General features: G+C 46.2%; 1 protein-coding gene across 1 annotated transcript in view; it reads left to right on the top strand.

The window, feature by feature from the left end:
- Positions 1-25,463, top strand: part of ANKRD11 (ankyrin repeat domain 11) — a 163,337-nt gene that overhangs the window by 92,897 nt on the left and 44,977 nt on the right. The window contains exon 3 of the mRNA XM_040409901.1: positions 14,033-14,177. Within this exon, the coding sequence (XP_040265835.1) occupies positions 14,091-14,177 (87 nt within the window). The 5' untranslated portion in view covers positions 14,033-14,090. The remainder of the gene's footprint in view (positions 1-14,032; positions 14,178-25,463) is intronic.

The raw sequence follows: 25,463 nt of genomic DNA, 5'->3' as shown, positions 1-25,463 counted from the left end.
TACTCCATCCAGGGTGTGCAGAAATGCTTGTACATGTCCTCACCATCTCCCGCCTAGACTACTGTAACCTCCAGCCTCCCATCTAGCGCTCTTATACACCTCAAATCCATCCTCTGCTTTGCTGCCCCATTGCCCAGAGAATCCCGTACAAAACACAAACTATGACATTGAAGTCCGTCTAACCTGTCCCCTCGGTACATCTGTGACCTGATCTCCCGGTACCGTCCTACAAGTAATCTCCGATCCTCACCAGACCTTCTCCTCTCATCACCTCTTCCCACAATCTCCTCTGATTTCTCCCGTGCTTCCCCCACACTCTGGAATTCTCTACCACAACATATCGGACTCTCTCCTACCGTGGAAACCCACCCCTTCAGACAAGCCTACAGCCAGTGACCCTGCTGCCTCTATACCGCCATATGACCAGCTTCACCCGCACCTACTGTGTCCTTCCCACATCCCTTGTAGATTGTAAGCCCTCGGGGGCAGGGTCCCGTCTTTCTCTACTCGTCTTCATGCTTTTTGCTCTCGTTTTCTATGACTTGCACCGCTTTTCTCACGTACAGCGCCATGGAATGAATGGTGCTATAAGACGGAGCCTGTGTGGCGGTTTTTATGGTTTCAGAAAGGCATTTTGTCCTGATTTTAATAAATCCAGATGAAAGCGCTGGATATTTTGGTGAAGCCCTCGAGTCGTGTACAAGCTTCTCTCATGCCCCGACCAGTTAGCGGTTTGTCAGCGAGATTGGATTTAATAAGTGTTAGACGTAGGACGGCACATCGGATGCAGCAGAACGTCTCCACCAGTGATGGCAGCCTGGGCAGGAACCTCTCCAGCCCATCCCCGTGGTGAGACCAGCCGCACGCTACAGTTGCTGGGCAACCGGTTGTAATGTGCCGGAGCATGTGCTCAGCCTGCCCGTGTATTGTGGCCGGACACGTTATAGGCTTGATCAGGCCGCCCTCCCCCCGTGGTGCAGATGTGCATTAATGAAGGCACTCGTCTGAGCAGTCCTACTATTCTTTACTTTTCTGATCTTTGATGTTTTTGCCTTTCTTTAATATCTATTGAAGAGTGGTGGACTCGTATGAGATACTCTGGGTGGGTCTCACTCCTCGGGGTAGGGAATCTGCAGCGCCGTCCTGCTCAAGGTCGAACAGGCGATGGCTGGACTAAAGCCAAGCATCCCTACCGCACTGCATGAGCGACATAATGGCGGTGAACACTTACCAGGCGGCTTTACCAGCAACGCTGAATTACAAAGGAGATAAATGTGGAGACAATAAATAGCAAATGTATGCACCTGGAATTAGCAGGTCCCCTAGGTCTCACTGCTTACATGTGAAGTCTGTCCTGCAGGGGTCCCTGGTGAAAAGCAGCCTCCTTCCCCCTCCATTTCGAGGAGCACACTTGCCGGAGAGGCGCCTGTACTTACACATGACTGGAGCCTGCAGGGCGGCCTTGTTTTGTGAGCGAGGATAGATGATCGCGCACAGGGCAGGGGGACGGACGAGTCAGATACAGAGGATCATTGCTTCTAGAGGAGAATTCTTTGCTTTGAAATGGCCATGCACTGACAGAAGCTATCCTTCCAGAGCCACCGCCATACACATGCATGTAGAGAACCTCGGGGGCCCGGATTCACTAATGGTAAAGGTGGCGTAAGCTCAGCCAGGCCGTCTATCCCTGCACCAGATTTATCACAGGGGCCACAGGATGTACGTGGTGCAGGGATGGACGGTTACCTCTCACTTCACATCTACTCTGTGGCTTGCTTTGAGACAGATTTTTACACCAGAATTGCACCATAATTTTGGTGCACATTAGGCCCCGCCACTCGCTATAAAGCCACTCCCAGTTTCCACGAAGCCCCACCCCTTTTTCAAGCAAGTCAGCGAAAAGAAGTGGAGAAACCGTAGATGCGCCATTTTTCGTCACCCTTAGGTTTTTGACACAGATACATTAGTGGATCTGGGTCGGGGAGCGCTTCGCTTTGGTCTCGCCAAACAGCATCTCCTCCAGATGCCGGATCCAAGTCTAAGGCCTCATTCACAGGAGCGAGTTTTCCATCCGGGTGTAATTAGTGTAGTGAACACACGGCATCCGGACCTAACCCTAGTCCATTGATTTCAATGGTTATGTTTACATTTTTAACGCATCCTGCTTGCCTTCAGTACAAATCTTGGCATCTTGTATTTTGTGTGTTTTTCACTCAGCCCTGGCTCCATAGAAGGGAATGGGGCTTGTCTGGAAGCGATGAGTCTTTCACTGATGGCTGCTAGGAGATGTAGATTGTTCTTCATACGCGTGAAATAGTCCTGCAATCCGGATATATACCGCGCAAACCATGAACGCAGTCGCAGAAAAAACTGATGGAACTTCATTCTTATCCATCAGTTTTCCCCTGAACTGATCCTGACACAAATTGTATCACTCTAATGAACTGAGCGTACCTTCGTTTTGGAAATAAAACTTAACTTTTATTTTTCCTTTTTATAATAAATGAGACAAAAAATATTCTAAAAGTATTTTGCTCACTGCCTTTGTTGGAAGCAGAGAGGATTGTGTGGCCCTAGGACCCTTCTCATTTAATTGCGGGGGGATCGCCAGACAGGGTTCCCTCTACTAGAGCGCTTGATCTTAGACTGCTGACCCTAATCGGCCGGTCTAGTCGGGGAAGTTGCTGACCGGCTGTAGTTGGAGCACTCGCCCTGAGAAGGGCGACCCCCAGCTGCTGGAACCTCGGGCCTCTAGGAATCCCTTACTCTCCTACCGTCCGACGCGTTTCACAAGTCAGTGGCTCATCAGGGAAAAAGTTTAGCGCTATATAGCGCATCTGTGCAGTAGCGGCGCGTGTTTGAAATTGCCTCCTTTTATTGCCCAAACCACATCTCCTCAGTCCCAAAGAACAGGTATTTACCCCAGATGGTCCTCCTAAAATGGGGTTGAGATCCAATATGGAGGGAACCTACCCCTGTGGCAGATGTTCCTTTTGTCCTTTTTAGAAGAAAAACTAAATCTTTCATTAATCCCACGGACAATAAAGTTTATCATATCAAAGACTTTATTAATTGTCAAACAAGTGGCATTGGTGACATCCTTCAGTGTCCCTGTCCAAACATGTATGTAATGGGCAAAACGACGACACCGCAGTTCAGGCGCCGTATGTGTCAGCATATGAGTAGCATCAATACAAAAGCAGACCCGGCCATTCTCAGACATGAGACCTTTCCATGAGGGCGATCCCAATTGTCTGAAATTCTGGGGCGTATGTAAAAAAATTCTTGGGGTAAGAGAAGGAAACCTGGATAAACTTTTGTTACAAGAAGAGACCAGGTGGATTTATAGGCTGCATAGCCTGAGCCCTGAAGGCCTCAATGAGGGCTCGGCATAGCCATCAATTTATCAGCGCTGCAGTGGAGTGTTCTTCATTAATCATGGTACATTATTGTATACGACAAGTGAGCATTGATGGGGTGGCCAGCCATGAGATTTGCACCTTTCTGGTCTATCCTCTGGTTCTCCTCGGCTTGGGCACTAGGACTATGTCAACTCAGACACTCCCATAATGAATCCGTATTGGTTGCTCTTTCCCCTAGGTTTGGTACTATAGGTCCAGACACCTGTCTTTCAATACACAGGTCCGGCAATTGCACTTTCTATTGGATGACACAGCTGTCGTTCTGACTGGATGGTCTTTTTATACCCCCATGGCAACACCCAGCCTCGTTGCTGCCCGTCTGTGCCCCTGATGAAGCCATTTTGTTGGTGAAACATGTTGGGGGGCAGTTAGAAGTTTTTAGGTGTCTGCATCCAGTATAGCGCAGCTAAAGGCCTCAGTGGATCTGTAACCCGTGTATGGGGTTGTGTTATCCTTCAGGGAGTCTAATTGCCAGTGAAGTAACTGCTGATCCTTGCACAGTTTTGCAGACATGGTGGTTTGTGTAGCATTGGGGGGATAGTGCACGTCCCCTGCAGGCCACCATCTGTATAGTGCGTGATCTCTAATGGCATACTACGCACTGGGTGCAGCTAATTTGAACTTTTGTTGGCTCACAAGAGTTTTTTTTTTTTTTAAACCAACACGAATAAGTTACATTTTATATACACTTTATATCAGGGTCAAGTTTGGGTAATTGGTCTTGTTTGGCTTTCAGTGTTATTAGTATACATTTGCCAATACTCCAATAGGGTCCATTAGGGAATTTTGGTATATAAAGAACAGGGGAGACGCGGTTGGGCACACCACTCCTTCAAGCTGCGTCAGCCAATCTAAGGCCTCTTTCACACTTGTGTTATTCTTTTCCGGCATAGATTTCCGTCAGAAGGGCTCTATGCCAGAAAAGGACTGATCAGGCATTTCCCAATGCATTCCGTTCAGTCACTGTCAGGCGTTTTCCGTTCAGTCACTGTCATGTCCGTCCAAAATGCCTGATCAGTCGCCGGAATGCCGGATCCAGCATTAATTCCCATTGACTTGCATTAGTGCCGGGTCCGGCATTGCAAAACAACTGAAGGATGGATCCGTCCTTCTGGTCTGCGCAAAAAGACTGCAAGACTGTCACACTGATCGGCAGATCCGGCAGGCAGCTCAGACGACGTATCTGCCTGCCGGATCACACTAACTCTAGTGTGAAAGTACCCTTAGGAGGCGGGGGAGGTCCCGTGGTACAGCGCTCGGCTGTCCCGGTCCGCCTACCGCTCCTCTTCACTTCCGGAGATGACACGCTATGTGGGAGTGTCCGTTGCTATGGGGATCTATAGACTCGTTCCCGACTAGGCTTCCGTCACATGCTTTATGTTTACATATGATTTCTAAACTGATTACGGGGTGATGGCGCTGATTCGAAGATCTCTAGATGACCACATCGGGCCTCAAATTAAATCGCAGCAGCGCCGTCACCTTACATACTCAGTGGCACGTGGTCACGGCCTCTGGTAATCCGTACATTACTCTGTAATAATGGATAGAATAAAAGTATTCTCATGGGGCTACCATATGTATCTTGTTGTTTTAACAATATGTAACTGTTACCTATTGGTTACAATAATTCTAAATCTATTGACACTTTTGCTTATAAAGACGACCATCCAAACATTTTGGTTGGGAGGGCAATTGCTGTTGATGTATTTTGCAAAAATTTTTAAGATGTGGACAAATTGAAATGAAAAAGGACAGAGTGGTGTGAGGCCATTTGTTTTATAGGCTCTGATTAGGTCTAATGCTATAAAAATGGTTTATATGACAGATACTCATTTAATCCATTTGGTGTTACTGATTTTAACCTAATTATCCATTTCGCCTCTGCCCTCAAAACTCTATTGTCCCAATCCCCTCCTTGGTTTTGGGATGTGTTGTATGCCTACAAATTTTAAACGCATAGCGTCACCCCCGTGTATCTGGGCGATGTGTCTTGCCACTGAAGTATCTTTCTCATTGGAGATATCCTTAACGTGGTACCCTATGCGCCGTCTGAACTCCCTCTTCGTTTTCCCTACGTGATCTAGGGGCAGGTGCACTTCTCCTGTTAAACAGTTTATAATGTCCCGAATCTCCTATTCTTTTCCTGTGTGGGAACTTCTACATTTCTTTGTCTTGTTTACCTGGCCACATGTTACACATCTGCCACATTTGAACATTCCTAGTGGTCTTCTCGACGACCAGTTCTCAGACTGATCTGGGGGCTGGAAGTGACCGTTTACGAGTCTCTCAGATTCCGTCCCTTTTTTAAAGATATGGTCCAAGTACTTAAAGATCTGGGTCAGCCCGTAATATATCCCAGTGCTTGGTTAAGGTTTGTCTAACGCACATGTAAAAAATGTGAAACAGGCCTTAAGTAAGGCCCCTTTACATGGGACAATGATTGCTGCATTTATCAGGAAGAAGCTCCTTCCCAATAATTGCCCCGTCTAAAGGTGCTGCCGATGGGTGAACGTGTCACCGGTGCGGACACCAAAATCATGGTCCCTGGGCAGCAGATTGTGCTGTCTAAACTGGGATCTGCTGCCCAGTAACAATCAATGTGTATAGGGATGAGCGATCCCCATAATTGCCTATACAGATGCGACTGTCGCGGACTGTTTTTAATACAAAGTCTGAATCAGACCTTGATTTCAAGAGGTCCCATCCTTTGTTTCCATACATGTTTCTGACGCTTCTTTCCCTTGACATTGGGGTGTAGTCGGGACACCCCCTTACATATTAGTTGGTTCACTGATCCCGACGGGCGTTGACAATTGGGCTGATCTTCATGTAATGTGCATGGCCACCTTTACAGGGGGGCTCCCTGTGCGGCCTTCTTACTTTCATCAGTTTACTCTTGCAAGGAGTCGGTGGCTCTTAAAATTTGCACTTTGAATTGGGAAGTACCCAAAAAAAATAAAGCGGTGGATGCAGTTTCTCCTTGTTCCCGGCAGCACTTCAGGTCTGGTTACAACATGTACCGGAGTGTTTGTTTGAAACCCTGTTCTTATTCCTGACCTTGTTTCCTGGCAACACCACCCGGCCGCACCGTCTGTTGTCAGAGTGCCGGCACTTACCTCCGAGAGGCCTAATAGCTGTGCCCAGATTAAAGGCACCTGCAGGAAGCTGTGACCCCCCCCCCCCCCCTTCCCGGAATACAGAGTCTTGTCCTCCTGCTGACGTCTGTGGAGGACATAGTGGGGTCAGCTGTGCGCCCACAAATTATCATGGGGCGAGACAAACCTAGTGTCTCAAGATCACCTTACACTTTGTGGTGGTCGATCTGAATACTTTGGTAATTGCATGTAATCAAGTTATTCACTGAAATTTGTATAGCGCCACCTGCTGTTTGCCCTTTCTCTAATATCTCTGTCCTGCTCACTGAGATGGAGGCACATGCTTAGTTCTATCCTTCAGCTGCAGCAGAAAGGTCACGCCCTCTGAGCGGACGGATTGAAATAAATCTGGCCTATCATTTGGAGCAATGACTGGGGAGATCTCTGGATCCATGTGAGGTACAGGGCTGGTTCTAGCTTTGTTAGGCTACTTTCACACTTGCGTTTCACGGATTTGTTTAAAACGGATCAGTCTCAAAAATTGCAAAACGGATGCAAACAGACAACTTTTTAACTCCAAACGGATCCATCTGTAAAGCGGATCCATTCTTTGCGCTTTGCTTCCGTTTTGGCTTCCATTTAGCGGATCCGTTTTTGAGGAGGTGTCTGTGTCCACACACTTTTAAGCCGCTAAACCTCCTTTCAGGCTCCTTGTGTTTTGGAACCATCTTGCCTGCACACTTACGTCTGCCATTGAGGTTTCTAATCCCGAAAGCGAGATGGAGAAGACGTGCCCAGGAAAGGAGACGACGCCGGTATTGGATACACCCGATCACTTCCAAACTGATGACCAGAGGCGTTTTTTCTGTCCTGTATTTGGAGCTTTGTGCGAATCCTGAAAAAATTTTCAATTCTATGCGCATGACTGTTAATAGTTATGACGAGCTGCTGTAGCGCATTTCATCACGCATTGAAAGACAGGATACAGAAGGGCCACTCTCCTGCAGAGCGACTAATGGGGACAATGAGGTAAAGGAATGGTCTTATTTGTATAGCTTTGTATATATTTAAAAAAAAAAATTTTTTACTTTTCATTATATATTTTTTTTTTTTACAGGTTTCTTGCTACTGGAGGAAGTCCGACATCGTTACATTACCAATATGGCATGGGAATTTCGACGATCTCCGGTCTAGTCCGCGATACTGGTCGTGCCTTGTGGAAGGTATTGCACGAGGATTACATCCCACATCCAACAACAGAACAGTGGCTTCAGACAAGTTATTGGAAACAAGCCAATTCCCTAATTGTGTAGGAGCTGTGGATGGCAAAGATATACGGATTGTAAAACCTTCTGGAAGTGGATCCGAATTTTTTTTAACTACAAAAAATATATTTCTCAATTATCTTGATGGCCAATGCGGCTGTTGACATTGGAGCGCATGGACGGACAAATGACTCGATGGTTTTCAAAAACTCCTCTATGGGACACCTCCTGTATTCAAAGGAATTTGGATTGCCCCCTCCGAGACCTTTGGCAGGTACTGATGGACCTCCAATACCATTTGCGGTAGTAGGGGGACGAGGCGTAGCCAACTGTGTGAGAACCTCCTAAAGAGTCCAATCACACCCCCTAATAGGGACCCTCGGGATGTTATAATCAATATAATGTGCGGTCAGCAGACCAAAAAATCCCTTTAGGGGTCTCTAACTAATATAAAAGTATATCTTTATTCATTCATGTTAAACCCGTGATTCCCTAATTCTATAAAGGGACATCTAATGTTAAAACTTTCAGAGTACAGTGAGACGTGGCATATATTAGCTCATCATCTATTGGAGTATCCACTGCCAACAACTCAGGGATGTACTTCCAGTCCACGTTTATTCATGTGTAAACCTACCATGGTGTACTAGTTAGCGCTAAGGACCCCATTTCCCCTGACGAAGCCACAGTAATGGTGAAACATGTTGGGAGGGGTGCTATGGTGTACCGCCAAGCTTTAGGCAGATCTCAGTGAGAGCAATAGGGAGCGTTTTAGATTAGATGCTGACAAATGGCAGAACGCTAACGGCGAATAAGCTCCGATTCAGCGGACTAGGAAGATCAGGCACAGTAAATGGGTAATGGACTATAGGAGAGACCTTTAAACTCGGTTACCTTGTCGCAATCAACCAATAACACACAGTGCTAGCAATATAAGAGGGACAATATACAAGTGTTGCCAATTGATGAAAAACATAACCAGTTGTTGCAAAAAGGTATAATCGCCTCCAAGTCACTACGTGCTGGATATACAGAGTGTTCTGGACAGTGGAGACGTGGTGGCCACTGCACATACTAGTAACAGTGCACTGAGGGCCACAAAATAAAAAACAATTAAAATAATTAACTCTTACCCAGCCAATACCCTAGTGCCATGAAAAGGCAGTGATGGCCATATCTATTTCTGTATAAAATCGGATACATAACAGCATAACTGTTCCATTGCTCCCAGTGCCCTCATGGGTGATACACCATGATAGGTTTACACATGAATAAGCGTGGACTGGAAGTACGTCCCTGAGTTGTTGGCAGCAACAATTGACGGTGGATAGTCCAATATATGATGAGCTAATATATGCCACATCTCGCTAACATTAGATGTCCCTTTATAGAATTAGGGAATCACGCGTTTAACACGAATGAATAAAGATATACTTTTATATTAGTTAGAGACCCCTTAAGGGATTTTTTTTTGGTCTGCTGACCGCACATTATGTTGAGAACCTCATAAAGCCGTCCTCTAGCCGTGACTTGAATACTACAAAGCGCCTGTTTAACTACAGACTGACACGAGCTGGACGACGGGTGGAGAGCGCCCGCCTCTGGCATTTTAGTTGTATTCTCACCAAAGCCATTCATCTCAAAGTGGAAACCATAGACGATCTAGTCAAGGCTTGTGTAGTTCTACATAACTGTCCTTTATCAGAGGAACCGCTGCGCCTGGACCCACAAGAGGTGGAGGATTGCACACTCGCCAGGCTGCAAAATTTGTCATATCGGTCAACCCTTGACGTCGCCCAAATGAGGGACAGTTTCACCGATTACTTTGTTTCTGAAGCGGGCAGAGGGAGTTGGCAGGATAATGTCGTGTACTTGTTTTTTACTGTTTTCTCTTATATTAAATAAAAAGTTTTTTTAAAACACCTTTTTGTTCTACTTTTTCAATCCGCCAACAAGAATGGTTTTGCTACACTAGTGATATATTTTATTTTACAACATCTCCAAATCTGCATTGTTATGGATATGATCAATAAGGAGCTATAAGAAAGGGACGAATGGCGGAAAGGGGATGGTTGAAAAGAGTGGGACGGGGGGCGGTGCAAAATATCCCATGACCCGTTCATCAAATTTTTTAAACTCCTGCACCTGCTCGAGCGTCCCTTGGTCCATCCGGGGGATTAAGGTTTGCATGTAATGTTGGTGAGTTGACGCGCCCCCTCCCTCCCTAACCTTGTCAACTGTGATAATTATATTAAAATATTAGCATGGTGTTTGGTTAACATTACACATGAGGTAAAAATACATACTGCTGTACTTACCACAGTGAGATCCCCCTTCCCCAGCCAGTGAATAAGGACTTTCATATCTTCCTCCAGAGCCGCCGGGTATCATGATGGTCGGCATGGTGGCGGTCTGTGTGGTCCCATAAAGCGTGACGCGCCTCCACCAGCTGGATAAGGAGTTCGTTGTCTATGTGAGGGGCAACGAACTCCATATCTTCCCCCGGTGGAGACTCTTGAACTCTGGAAGGAAAAGGAAAAGAAAAATTATAGAAGTACAAAAAAATTAAATTAAAACGACATATTTGATACTTGCACGTCCCCGACTGCCACGGGCTCTCCCACGAACTCTCCCACGAACTCTGGAGCAGACTGGGGGATCCTGCCTGGCGGATCTAGTTGACTGTTCCTAAACGAGCCGGCCACAGGTGATGGTGCTGCAGCGGGTGAGCTGGTGGATGATTAGAACAAAGATACATACTGATTAATGCTATGAATCTTATTGTACTTGCTGCTTGTTGTATGCGACGGCGCCTTCTGGGTGGCCTTCTTGAAATAGTTTCTGAGGCTTCAGACATCTGTAAGAGACATAATACAAAAGCAAATGTAGATTAAACACTCTACATAACCATGTTTAGGGTACTTTCACACTAGCGTTATTCTCTTCCGGCACGGAGTTCCGCCCTAGGGGCTCAATACCGGAAAATAACTGATCAGTTTCATACCCATGCATTCTGAATGGAGAGAAATCCGTCCAGGATGTCCTCAGTTCAGTCACTGAACGGCCTTCTGGCCGGAGCATGCTGCGGTATTATCTCCGTCCAAAATTTAGGATCAGTTGCCGGGTCTGGCATTAATTTACATTGAAATGTATTTGTGCCGGATCCGGCATTAAAAATACAGCAATGCCGGATCCGTCCTTCCAGTCTGCGCATGCGCAGACCAGTAAAAATGTGAAAATAAATAGAAACAGATCCGTTTGTCCGTATGACAGAGACGGATCCGTTCTTGCAATGCATTTGTGAGACTGATCCGCATCCGTCTACAAATGCTGTCCGGTTGCACGCAGATTGCCTGTTCCGGCGACTGAACTGCTTGCAGGATCACTCTGCGACACCAAAATAGACAATAACTTACTTTTGAATACAAATTTTTGTTGCTTGAACACTGCAGTAATTATTATTTATTTTATTGGAGATGCTAAAAAAATTAAACATTATTCACATGAATTTGTTTTTGATGCTCCCCTCAGTGCCATCAACTCGCCCCCCCCTCAGTGCCATCTTCCCCCTCAATTACCATCAGCTCAACCCCTCCTGCCTTAATCTGCCCCCCCCTGATAGTACATCTTCTGCCATCAGCCACACCTCAGCAATCTGCCCCCACTCAGTGCCATCTTTTGCCCCTGCCCCGTGCAATAATCTGCCCCCTTTTCAATGACCCAACCACAGTGCCTATTTACCCCCCCCACCTTGCCATCAACCCCACACCTCTGTGCCATCTGCCCAAGCACCCCCATCCCAGTACCATAATCTGCCCCCATACCAGCCAGTAAAGATAGATAGAAAGGGATACAAAAAGAGAGAGAGCGAGGGATAAACAGAACTTTCTATACTTACCTGTTTGGTGTGTAGTTCTTCCAAGATGGCCGATATGTTTGCTGGGGGAGGAGACATTTATAGAGCATGCTCAGATTCAAATGAATTGAAACGGATCCGCCTCAGACTGAGCCATTACAGACGGATCCGTCCCTATTGACTTCAATTGTGTGTCAGAACGGATCTGTTTGGCTCGGTTTCGTCAGACGGACACCAAAACGCTGCGGGCAGCCTCCAGAGCGGAATGGAGACAGAACGGAGGCAAACTGATGCATTCTGAGCGGATCCTTTAACATTCAGAATGCATTAGGGCAAAACTGATCCGTTTTGGACGCTTGTTGTGAGAGCCCTGAACGGATCTCACAAACGGAAAGCCAAAACGCCAGTGTGAAAGTAGCCTTAGAACAAGGTTGTCATTTTTACATTATTATTAAAGTGCCATTCATTCCATGGCCCTGTACATGTGACGAGCGGCGCACATACATAGTACAGACAATTGCAATAAGCATGAACAAACTTGTACAGAAGGAGGGAGGACCCCGCCCGCGAGGGCTTACAATTTACAAGGTACATTCATGGGCTAACCCCTTTAAAGATGGCTGCCTGCATTTATAAAGTGAAGACTCGGACCGCCCCTTAAACAGTGTTTGATCAGTGATTTTGAACCAAAACCAGTGAATAGCAGCGGTCAAAAAATAGGGCCTGTCTTATTTTTGACAGTTTTCATGGCCATTGAACTCAATGGGACCCTTTTTAGTGGCCATTTAGACAGAAGTGCGACACTTAAATACAGGTACTGTGTAAAAGTAACAAAAAAAACCTTTCAAGGGTAAAAATAAAATGATAAATCCACTTGCACTTATGGGGACACTCGCTGCTCACTTTATGCAGCAGGACCTGACGCTCCTAGTGTGGTGACATCATGTGATCAGAAGCGTCAGGTCCTGCTGCATACAGTGAGCAGCGAGTGTCCCCTCACATGCAAGTGGGGAGGTGAATTATTATTTTTTTTTCCCACAAGCAAAATGGGATTTATTTCCACTGGGGGGGCATTATGGGGGCCATGTGTTACTTATACTGTGAGGGCTCAAGCCGTTTTACCACAATCCAGTCTGTTTTCAAGTGCTGTCTGCTCCGTCTTGCAGAGAAAATTGCTGTTGACATGCAAAAATTTGGAAACCTCGTCCATTTAGCTGTAAAACTGCTCGTCAGGTGCTTGTTGTCCAGATCTTGGCCACGGTCTCGTCCTCTGGTATTACAATGTTCAGATCCTTGCAGGATGATTAGGTCGATGTAAGCTATGGATGTGTGGCTTTGCTTTCGATGGAATATGGTTTCAGCTCGCACATTGTGATTTGGTGACAAGGGACTTGTTTTATGTAGACTAATCACTAAACCTGTCCACGGGCTGCTCCTCGGTGCCTCTGGATTTGCAGCATGAAACTCCACAATTGCATTGCTTCTTTTATATGTAGCCGTATTCACACCTATGCTCGATTGGAATTTGTGGCCTGTTGAAGAAAATACGACAACCAAAAAAAAAAAAAAAAAAAAAACTGAGCGCGTTCATACGAGGCAAAAAAATAAATAAAATAATGGATTATCAACACAAATGAGCAGAGAGCAGTGTGCATTGTGGACACATCTGTTTCAGATCTGACGTGACTAAGGCCTGAGCAGAGGGATGGTTAAAGTACTTTACACTGCAGGGAGTCAGATCAATCGGTCGTTCACATCAACAGCATTGGAAATCTTCAATCCTTTACTATTCAAATGGCCTCTATGACACCGGCTGACCTGTTACATGTGCGCTTGGCAGCTGAAGGCGTCTGTGTTGGTCCCATGTTCCTATGTGTCCGCATTGCGCAGAAAGATGTTTTATTATATGCAAATGAGCCTCTAGGAGCAAAGGGGGCGTTGCCGTTACACCTCGAGGCTCTGCTCTCTCTGCAACTGCCGCCCCTCTGTACTTTGACAGGGTCACAATGAAAATGTCGTCTTACCTGCCTGGCCCTGTCAACCAGTGCAGAGGGTGTGGCAATTGCAGAGAGAGCAGAGCCTCTAGGTGTAATGGTAACGCCCCCGTTGCTCCTAGAGGCTAATATATTAAAACATCAGCAGTCCACTCTCCTTGGGGTGGTTGGGCCCCTTCTGGATTTGGGAGGTGTTCCACAACTGAGATTGGCATTTCCTACCAATGTGCTATAAATGTCCCAGATTGGAGTATCCCTTTTTCAAAAGAAATGGAATGTGAATTTTCAACTGTATTTTGGGTCGTGGTGCACCCCCATGACGCTGAAAATTGTCTAAAATCATGTGGTGAGGATGAAAATGATCTAATTTTTTTATTTTTTTTTTATTTTTTTCCAGACTGTTGATGACGAAGCGATAGGGGCATAAATGAAGGCCAAATAAGCAAGGCAAAACGATGCCCAAGGGTGGGTGTTCTAAAACACCACAGCCAGAAGAATTCTCTCTCAGCTACGACATGGTGGAAAAACAACCTGGGAAAAAGGTACGAGGCACCCGGCCCGGCGATGATTGTGCTCCAGTCTTCATGGCACGTTGTATATGGAGGTCCTTGAACGATCAGTTAGCCGGCTTCTAGTCTAATGTTGTATTACTGTTCTACATTAATGTCCTGTGCGTTGTGTGACACTGCACCAAGTCTTATCCATGGTCACAGTAGTGGGGGTCCGTGTCTCCTTGTGTAAATGGAGCCGGCGTCGGGTGTGCACTGCTCTTCCATTCTTCTCATGATTGCTACAGAGCTGAGCACTGTACTCAGCTTTTTTGCATTTCCATAGAGATGAATGAAACGCCATAGCTAAGCAAGGAGACACTAGATTTGTGATCGGTACCAGTCACTCTTATCCCCTATTTGATGGGTTGGATAAAAGTTTAACTCTTGGCACAACCCCTTTAACCACCTAACAGTTCTGCCCGAGCACAGATCAGGCTGTAGGGGCTGCTTTAGATGCTCATATCTCCGTATTGGTAGCAGCTAGAGACGTGGCCCATGTGGCAGTCCAATCTTTCATACAAGACCAGAATTGCAGCATTAGCACAACACCGGCAGGAGATGTTGCAGATTGAAATTGAGTAAAATCTGCCTTTACTTTCACTTTCAGCTGCATTCACTGCCATCCTGATTTCTAACAGCTCTATTTTCCAATGTGGTTAAGATAATGCTGTGCTGGTATTGATTGAAATGCCAGCTTTTAAACCATACAAAACCGCTCTAGCTGCTACCTATCCAGAGATGTGTGGCTAAAGAAGCCCACCCCTGCTGCCGGAGCACGGGGGCAGATCTGTTAGGAGGTAAGGGCCCGCATGATGCTCAACTTATCCGTCAGCTGCTGCGGTGTTGTAGAAGACACGATACTGGATTATGGCCTGTGCTGGTCTTATTGGTAGACTTAAAGGTCCCTTCCTCATCAATTTCCCAGTTTTGCCTCGTTTAATGCAAAGACTACACAGCCACTTTGAGAGGTTGGAATTGGAGCCATAATGGTTATATGGTAATGCTTCCGCCATGTTTTGCTGTACGTCATTACATAAAAATTGACGCCATGAATATATATATATTTTTTTTCCTTCTGCTATTAGTAGTTTCTCTCAGTTTTGCTTTGATGATAAACTGGTAGAAGTGCTCAGTGCATATGGTTTCACTTTTGGCTGCAGACTTACTTTTTCCACTTCTCATACTTTGCTGCTTGCAGATCTGTCTTTTTCTGTCTTTGTGGTTAAAGTGACCTTCAAGGGACGCTACAGGGTTGAAAATGTGTGCAGGTCAGGTGCCTGAGTCTGTACGCCTGCCATTCATGTACCTACTCTGCTAGCGGACCTCATGTCAACATCCTGTAACCGCTGCAGCCAGTTAGTGTCTTCAGTGGTGCACCTGACTAGGCATTTCATTGGCTGGAGAGGTCACTTGTGGGCATCACCATTCCAGCGTGGTAAATGTGGCCGGCTGGGAGAACGAATCGGCAGCACCCAGTGTATTCCGGTTTCCCCTTTAACCTCTCAATGACCAAACCTGTTTTCGAGCTTCAGCCCCACTCACTTCAATAAGCCTCCACCGATCAGATCCGGACGACCTATTCGGAGCATAGGTCACCAGGTAAAAAAAATCTCGGAATCCCCTTTTCATTTTCTTTCATTAACTTTATTTTTTGACTGATTGATTTTTTTTTTTTTTTTCATGAGGTTTTTTTCTGAGCTATTTTTGGACATTGTTCAAGAGGACATATAAAATTTATGAATACCGGTACATTTTATAAATTTATGTCGAAAAAAAAAAACAAAGCTGTTCATGTTTCAAACAAAATAACCTGATTAATTAAATTCTACAGATTATTACAGTGGATACCAAATGTTTTTATTTTGTTGTGTTAACAATAAAATGTATCTTACAGTAAAGGTTTTTATGGGGGAGGGTTTTTGATACTTTATAACATTTATATATTTTTTTTATTCCATTATGTGATTGATTTTTTTCACACTTAAAATGTATTAACCTACTCCTGTATGCTAATGTATTCTGTGGAACAGGGCGGCACGAGGGCGCTGTGCCCCAAGAGCAGGCTTACTGATCGCCCCGGGGTCCTTCATAGGACCTCAGGGCTGACTGTGCATCGCTCCCCCCATCCACGGTCAGGTCAATGAAACCCGGTGACCCCATCACAGCCGGGCTTTTCCCTTTGATCACTTAGCGCAATGAGTTACAGGACATATCTGCCGCCCACCACCGTGTGTAGCAATGACGTGGTTTTTACAGCTTTAAAAAAAAAAAAGGCAGAATGTTACTGGAGGCTGTTCGTCGCAGAACTGGCGAATCCCTCTGGTTATTTCTGTTGACGACCTGCACCCTGGCGTTTGATTTGCCGCTGTGTGGCCTGGAGATGGAGACTCTCAGCCCGGGCTCTGATAAGAGGAAGCCTGCCATGTTATCTGCATCCGGGGGATTCACGGTCATTTCTGTAATCACATTAGTGACCGTTCTGCAGATCTCTCCCGGGCAAAGGCTCCGTGTTATTTATATCTGCCGATGCCAATTGAATAATTATATTTCTGCTTATGGAGTTCCCTGAAATTCATCAGTACTTGGCAGATCCAACAGCTCCGGTAAGCTGGGCTGGGCTCTGGTTATCCGGCAGCTGTAGTGACGTCAACAACACATGGCCGCCGCAGCCTATCCCTTGCATGTTTGGTGCGCCATTAAGGCCAGTGATTTGGCAGTGACGTGTTTTCTACATTCACAACTGAAGTTGCGTAGAGACAGTCTAGCTGGGAGAACTGGAGCGGTGGAGCTGGATCTGCCAGGTAAGTACTACCAAGCAGTTACTATTTGAGGGTGATCCCTAGCGTTGTCCGCCTTACCCCTGGAACTATACAACCCCTTTAACTAGCCCAGGCCCACTACGTTTTGGGTTTGCAGGACTCAACAGTTTAGCCATGTTTAGTATGTTACTTTAAACCACAATATAGTCCCTTCTGGACGTTCACCAATTTATAATTTATACCTGTGCTGTAAATATGCAGTGGTGCAGGATTGTGTGTGTGTATATGTGTGTATATATATATATATATATATATATATATATATATATATATATATATATATATATATATATATATATATATATATATATATACACACACACAGTCAGGTCAATAAATATTGGGACATCAACACAATTCTACCATTTTTGGCTCTATACATCACCACAATGGATTTGAAATGAAGAGAACAAGATGTGCTTTACCTGCAGACTGTCAGCTTTAATTTGAGGGTATTTACATCCAAATCAGGTGAACGGTGCAGGAATTACAACATTTTGCATATGTGCCTCCCACTTGTTAAGGGACCAGAAGTAATGGGACAGAATAATAATAAAAAGTGAAAGTTTGATTTATGAATACTTGGTTGCAAATCCTTTGCAGTCAATTACAGCCTGAAGTCTGGAACGCATAGACATCACCAGACGCTGGGTTTCATCCCTGGTGATGCTCTGCCAGGCCTCCACTGCAACTGTCTTCAGTTCCTGCTTGTTCTTGGGGCATTTTCCCTTCAGTTTTGTCTTCAGCAAGTGAAATTAATGCTCAATCGGATTCAGCTGAGGTGATTGACTCGGCCATTGCATAACATTCCACTTCTTTCCCTTAAAAAAACTCTCTGGTTGCTTTTGCAGTATGCTTTGGGTCATTGTCCATCTGCACTGTGAAGCGCTGTCCAATGAGTTCTGAAGCATTTGGCTGAATATGAGCAGATAATATTGCCCGAAACACTTCAGAATTCATCCTGCTGCTTTTGTCAGCAGTCACATCATCAATAAATACAAGAGAACCAGTTCCATTGGCAGCCATACATGCCCACGCCAAGACACTACCACCACCATGCTTCACTGATGAGGTGGAATGCTTAGGATCATGAGCAGATCCTTTCCTTCTCCATACTCTTCTCTTCCCATCACTCTGGTACAAGTTGATCTTGGTCTCATCTGTCCATAGGATGTTGTTCCAGAACTGTGAAGGCTTTTTTAGATGTCGGTTGGCAAACTCTAATCTGGCCTTCCTGTTTTTGAGGCTCACCAATGGTTTACATATTGTGGTGAACCCTCTGTATTCACTCTGGTGAAGTCTTCTCTTGATTGTTGACTTTGACACACATACACCTACCTCCTGGAGAGTGTTCTTGATCTGGCCAACTGTTTTATTCACCAGGGAAAGAATTCTTCGGTCATCCACCACAGTTGTTTTCCGTGGTCTTCCTGGTCTTTTGGTGTTGCTGAGCTCACCGGTGCGTTCCTACTTTTTAAGAATGGTCCAAACAGTTGTTTTGGCCGTGCCTAATGTTTTTGCGATCTCTCTGATGGGTTTGTTGTGTTTTTTCAGCCTAATGATGGCTTGCTTCACTGATGGTGACAGCTCTTTGGATCTCATCTTGAGAGTTGACAGCAACAGATTCCAAATACAAATAGCAGACTGGAAATGACCTCTGGACCTTTTATCTGCTCATTGTAATTGGGATAATGAGGGAATAACACACACCTGGCCATGGAGCAGCCGAGAAGCCAAATGTCCCATTACTTTTGGTCCCTTAACAAGTGGGAGGCACATATGCAAACTGTTGTAATTCCTACACTGTTTACCTGATTTGGATGTAAATAGCCTCAAAGTAAGGCTCAATTCACACGTCCGTGGTGTGTTGCGGATCCGCAACACACCCGCCAGGCACCCCTATAGAAATGCCTATTCTTGTCCGCAAGCTGCGGACAAGAATAGGACATGTTCTATCTTTTGCGGAGCTGCGGACCTGAAGATCGGGGCCGCGCTCCGCAAATGCGGATGCTAACTGTGTATCCATTCCGTCCCCATAGAAAATGAATGGGTCCGCACCCGTTCCGCAAAATTGCGGAACGAATGCGGACCCATTTGCGGACGTGTGAATGGAGCCTAAAGCTGACAGTCTGCAGTTAACCCTTTAAGGACCAGGCCATTTTTTGCAAATCTGACCAGTGTCACTTTAAGTGCTGATAACTTTAAAACGCTTTGACTTATCCAGGCCATTCTGAGAGTTTTTTCGTCACATATTGTACTTCATGACACTGGTAAAATTAAGTCAAATTTTTTATTTTTATAAAAAAAATACCAAATTTACCAAAAATTTGTAAAATAATTGCAAATTTACAAGTTTCAATTTCTCTACTTCTATAATACATAGTAATACCTCCAAAACTAGTTATTACTTTACATTCCCAATATGTCTACTTCATGTTTGGATCATTTTGGGAATGATATTTTATTTTTTGGGGATGTTACAAAGCTTAGAGGTTTAGAAGCAAATCGTGAATTTTTTTTTTAGGGACCAGTTCAGGTTTGAAGTCACTTTGCGAGGCTTACATAATAGAAACCACCCAAAAATGACCCAATTCTAGAAACTACACCCCTCAAGATTTTTTCCAGTTACAAAGCAAGGGTTAACAGCCAAACCAAACTCAATATTTATGGCGGCGCATTTAGCCAAGGTGCCTGCTCAACGATTTGAGCAGGCACCGGGTTCCGATCACTGGGCGGCGGCGATCGGAACTATACATGACGTACCGGTACGTCATGTGTCCTTAAGAGGTTGAAGCACATTTTGTTCGTTTCATTTCAAATCCATTGTGGTGGTGTATAGAGCCAAAAATGTTAGAATTGTGTCAGTGTCCCAATATTTATGAACCTGACTGTATACACACACAGTGGCGGTGAACTCAACCCTAATTACCAGCTAAATGGAGCACATATGTTGCCTGTCGAGCCAATCTAAGGCTACTTTCACACTAGCGTTCGGGGCTCCGCTTGTGAGCTCCGTTTGAAGGCTCACAAGCGGCCCCGAACGCATCCGTCCAGCCCTAATGCATTCTGAGTGGACGCGGATCCGCTCAGAATGCATCAGTCTGGCGGCGTTCAGCCTCCGCTCCGCTCAGCAGGCGGACACCCGAACGCTGCTTGCAGCGTTCGGGTGTCCGCCTGGCCGTGCGGAGGCAAACGGATCCGTCCATACTTACAATGTAAGTCAATGGGGACGGATCCGTTTGAAGTTGACACAATATGGCTCAATCTTCAAACGGATCCATCCCCCATTGACTTTCAATGTAAAGTCTGGACGGATCCGTCTGAACTACTTTCACACTTAGAATTTTTTCTAAGCTATAATGCAGACGGATCCGTTCTGAACGCAAGTGTGAAAGTAGCCTAAGGCCTCTTTCACACTTGCGTTGTCCGGATCCGGCGTGTACTCCATTTGCCGGAATTACACGCCGGATCCGTAACACCGCAAGTGAACTGAAAGCATTTGAAGACTGATCCGTCTTCAAAATGCTTTCAGTGTTACTATGGCAGCCAGGACGCTATTAACGTCCTAGCTGCCATAGTAGGAGCGGGGGAGCAGTATACTTACCGTCCGTGCGGCTCCCGGGGCGCTCCAGAATGACGTCAGAGCGCCCCATGCGCATGGATGACGTGTCCATGCGATCACGTCACCCATGCGCGTGGGGCGCTCTGACGTCACTCTGGAGCACCCCGGGGAGCCGCACGGACGGTAAGTATACTTCTTCCCCTGCTCCCCACTACACTTTACCATGGCTGCCAGGACTTTAGCGTCCTTGGAGCCATGGTAACCATTCAGAAAAAGCTAATTGTCGGATCCGGCAATGCGTCGAAACGACGTTTAGCTTAAGGCCGGATCCGGATTAATGCCTTTCAATGGGCATTAATTCCGGATCCGGCCTTGCGGCAAGTGTTCCGGATTTTTGGCCGGAGCAAAAAGCGCAGCATGCTGCAGTATTTTCTCCGGCCCAAAAACGTTCCGGTCCGGAATTAAAGACATCCTGATGCATCCTGAACGGATTTCTCTCCATTCAGAATGCATTAGGATAATCCTGATCAGGATTCTTCCAGCATAGAGCCCCGACGACGGAACTCTATGCCGGAACACAACAACGCAAGTGTGAAAGAGCCGTTAGCCAGATTTATTATCTGTGACTTTAAAAAGGGCATCTGTCAGCAGTTTTGTACCTATGACACTGGCTGACCTGTTACATGTGCGCTTGGCAGCTGAAGACATCTGTGTTGGTCCCATGTCCATGTGTGTCCACATTGCTGAGAAAAATTATGGTTTAATATATGCAAATGAGCCGCTAGGAGCAACGGGGGCGTTGTCATTACTCCTAGAGGCTCTGCTGTCTGGCCCTCTTTACTTTGACTAACAGAGCCAGACAGGGAAAGGTCTCACCTCCCCCTCTCAAAATGGAGAAGACGTGGGAGTTGCAGAGAGAAGAGCCTCGGAGTAACGGCTCGCCCCCGCTCTAATCCCACGTGTAAACCAGGGCTATTTCTGAAAGCTGGCACTGCTAAAGCTTCAGTGTTGGGTCATGCACTTGCCGCCATGTGAGCAGAGATGGAACCGTGCATCAGGGCGCATGTAAACACGGACCCTGAATAGAGCGGCATGCAGGCAATCGCAGGGAAGATGCTTTAATGCAATTCCTTCTTTAATACAATTTCTATTTCCTATTAGTTCTCGCTCTCCGTACAGTGTTCTGGGTCAGTGGACGGCGTTTGATCTCATATCCACCCTTTCATCTGCCTGGATCTAGTTAGGATTAGATGCTGCTTTCTTCTGTTGGCGGTGAGGAGGACACTACCTTCTCCATAGAGGAGGATAATGTAGCTATTAACCCTGTGCCCACCACTGATATTGGAAAAGAAGCTATGCTGTTAGTTTTTTTCCTAAAAAAATAACAAATCAATCTAAACACTGACAAAAAATACAAAGAAGTTGATGGAATGAAGCCATTTATGTGTGACTAGTGATAACAATATTAGGGCCAAAGGAGAAGTTTATTAGGGAAATTTGAAAGAAGGCTCTAGGACCCTGTTGGGCACTTCTAGCCTGGGCACAAGATGAGGCACGGGCCTGTAGCCTGGGCACAAGATGAGGCACGGGCCTGTAGGCTGGGCACAAGATGAGGCACGGGCCTGTAGGCTGGGCACAAGATGAGGCACGGGCCTGTAGGCTGGGCACAAGATGAGGCACGGGCCTGTAGGCTGGGCACAAGATGAGGCACGGGCCTGTAGGCTGGGCACAAGATGAGGCACGGGCCTGTAGGCTGGGCACAAGATGAGGCACGGGCCTGTAGGCTGGGCACAAGATGAGGCACGGGCCTGTAGGCTGGGCACAAGATGAGGCACGGGCCTGTAGGCTGGGCACAAGATGAGGCACGGGCCTGTAGGCTGGGCACAAGATGAGGCACGGGCCTGTAGGCTGGGCACCAGATGAGGCACGGGCCTGTAGGCTGGGCACCAGATGAGGCACGGGCCTGTAGGCTGGGCACCAGATGAGGCACGGGCCTGTAGGCTGGGCACAAGATGAGGCACGGGCCTGTAGGCTGGGCACAAGATGAGGCACGGGCCTGTAGGCTGGGCACAAGATGAGGCAAGTTGGATCCCATGGTCCCATAAATGCAGGATTGGTGATGAATCTGGCGACCAGGCAGCGTTGTAATCTGGAGGAGACCTGCCTGGGAAACCCCTGCTATGTGAGCGAGCATTTTCCTGATGAAATATACCAGGTGGAAGCCCTGCCATGAGGACCACGTTGTCCTGCACATATCGCTGAGCTGTTAGTCTTCCTTGATTCACTACTAGGGGTGACTGTCGTATGTAACGGCTCCCCCCATCACACCAGCAGTTGGGGCAGCAAAGGTAGGATTGTGGTGCTCACCACCAGGCCTCTATACTCAAACCAGACTGGTGTGGGATCCAAAACTGAACCTGTATTCTTCGCTTAGGACAATATGGTTCCAGTCCATAGCAGTCCATTTTTCTCATTTGCAACAGCAAACAAAGCCAACAGTTGCTGGATTTCAATGGCAGGACACTTAATGGGCGCCGTCCACCACCTCCTGCAAAGCTGTCTAGGCCGTCCAGTGCCTGTTCACTGTGTGTGCATACTAGGCCTGCACAATATATCGCAATAAATCGCCATATCGCAATCGCCAATTGGCCGACCCAAAAATGCTGCAATTGTATTACCATATTTTTCGCTTTATAAGACTAACTTTTTTTTTCCCCCAAAAAAAGTGGGGGGAAAATGGCAGTGCGTCTTATAAAGCGATGGTTGACTTTTTACGTGGCTGACACAGATGTATTGCCGGCCGCTATGTTGCACAGCGCGGCCGGCGATACATCAGTTACCGTGCGGGGAGGGAGGAAAGTCGTTATGTTAATGAACAAATGTTCTTCTATTTATTCTGTTTATCTGTTCTGTGCTATTAGGAAAATGGCAAGTTTTGTATTTTGTACTTTTGCAGTAATGCAAATATGTTATTTAATTTAGTAAAAGATGTTTTATTTTGAAAAACACTGCATTTCAGTTCTTGAGTTAAGCATAACTACATTTCAGCATTATCAGTAATTTCTCTGTGCTTTTGCCTTGAAAATCCAAGCAAATAGACCTCTAGCACAATTCCCTTAAAATATTGCATTGCATAACGTTATCGCAGTTTTTAGGGCCCTAATCGCAATTGCACAAAATTCCCATATGGTGCAGCCCTAGTGCATACCCTCACTAAACCACTGCTTCCAACACCTCCTAACAGCTAGGTCTGGATAACCTAGATGATGGGCAATTCGCTGAAATGACCATTCCGCTCAGTCCAATGATGCGCACCCTCTGTCAACTGGACAAAATGTCTTCATGTGTGTTGTAGAGGCAGTCATCAATCTCTCACTGAGATGTACGCTATCCAAAAGTAGCCTCTGAGAGCCTTTTACTAGGGCACGTACGGAAGGAACGTTTTTTATGCCATCTTGTGGAAAGACCCAGTGTCTAATCAGACCACACCTGTAGTAATTTACATATCTGCCTGAGACATAAGTGCACGCCGAGTTTTGGGTGCGGTATTTTTTATTTATTTTTTTGTCAGTGAGTGTAATTGCAGCATAAAGTGTGCAGCTGGTTCTAGACGTGCCACGGACTATATATCTTATTAGAGGGAATGTCCATGTTACGTGAAAATCACCCAGCACTCCTAAGGGTCCATTCACATGGTCGGCACTATAATAGAAACTGCCTATCTTTTCTGGCCCCATTGAAAATGAATAGGTCTGTACCCGGTCCACATAATTGCGGAACAGATCCGGACCATTCAAACTGGAGCCTAAATGTGAGAAAATAATTCCCTCCGCTTAGTCCGCTGCTGTTTCTAGCTGGTCGTCCTCTCTGGTTTCTGTTCACATGGAGCAGCTGGGAAGTAGCAGTGTACGGCATGTGACGGCTGCATCCTATCACTGGCCATAGCGGGAAACCACATAGAACCACTGAGGGCAGTTATTGGCTGCAGCAGTCAATTGCGTTCTACAGCTGCCCCGTGTGAACAGAAACCGGAGCAGCAGTGCTGGAATTGCACTGTGTACGTGGACAACCGTGTACGCAATCAACAGCCGCACAACTGTACAGTCCCCGAGACTGAAGTCCGGGAAACTGGTTGCCGCTGAGCAAGAAATAGAAAACTTTCATTCTTTCCATAAAGAAGCTCGTTGGAAAAGTTGAGTCCCAGAGAACCTGTTGGGAACGACCTTATAAGAGGTCATTCATAGATGTATACAGCCCCCTTTCTCTCTAACTGGAAAGTGTAGTGTTGGGAGGTGATGTAGTGGAACGACGGTCGGGGAGAGTTTTTGCCACTGACATCATGTGAAGACCATCCCCTGTGGAGACCATGTGAGCGTCTATGGAGGGGCCGGTTTCTGTATTGCATGTGACCTCATTTACTAATGGGTAGGGTCGTCAACGGTCTGGTCTCTGAAGTGTAAATGCAAATACACGTCACTTTTAAAGTTTATACAGAGGTGTGAACTAATCCAAATGACGACAATAGAGCTGTATAGATGTACCTAGATGAGGCGCAGTGTAAAACGGAAAAGATTTCTTCAGCAAATGCCTAAAACCATCTTCATTGTGTAAATAGAAGTGGGACTGATGGTGACGCGGGAGGGAGGAAGTCCCGTGTGCAGCCCCGCCGTGGCAAAAGGGTGGTGCAAGAAGGGGGCTACCTGCTGTGACAGCCATATGCGCTAATGGAGCACATGGAAAGGATGGTCTTACATAAGTTATTTAAAGGGTTTGCTGGGAGAAAATAAATGTTTAAAATAGAGATGAGCGAATCGGTTTCTCATCAGCAGGACTGTCCCCTCAGGTGAAGAAGCCCCCACCTGCCGCAGTATTTGCCCGGTCCTGCCTATGCCACTG

Source organism: Bufo bufo, chromosome 10 (assembly GCF_905171765.1).
Source record: "Bufo bufo chromosome 10, aBufBuf1.1, whole genome shotgun sequence".
Taxonomy (NCBI): domain Eukaryota; kingdom Metazoa; phylum Chordata; class Amphibia; order Anura; family Bufonidae; genus Bufo; species Bufo bufo.
Note: the sequence above shows the minus strand (reverse complement) of the source record. Positions and strands in the feature narration are given on the sequence as shown.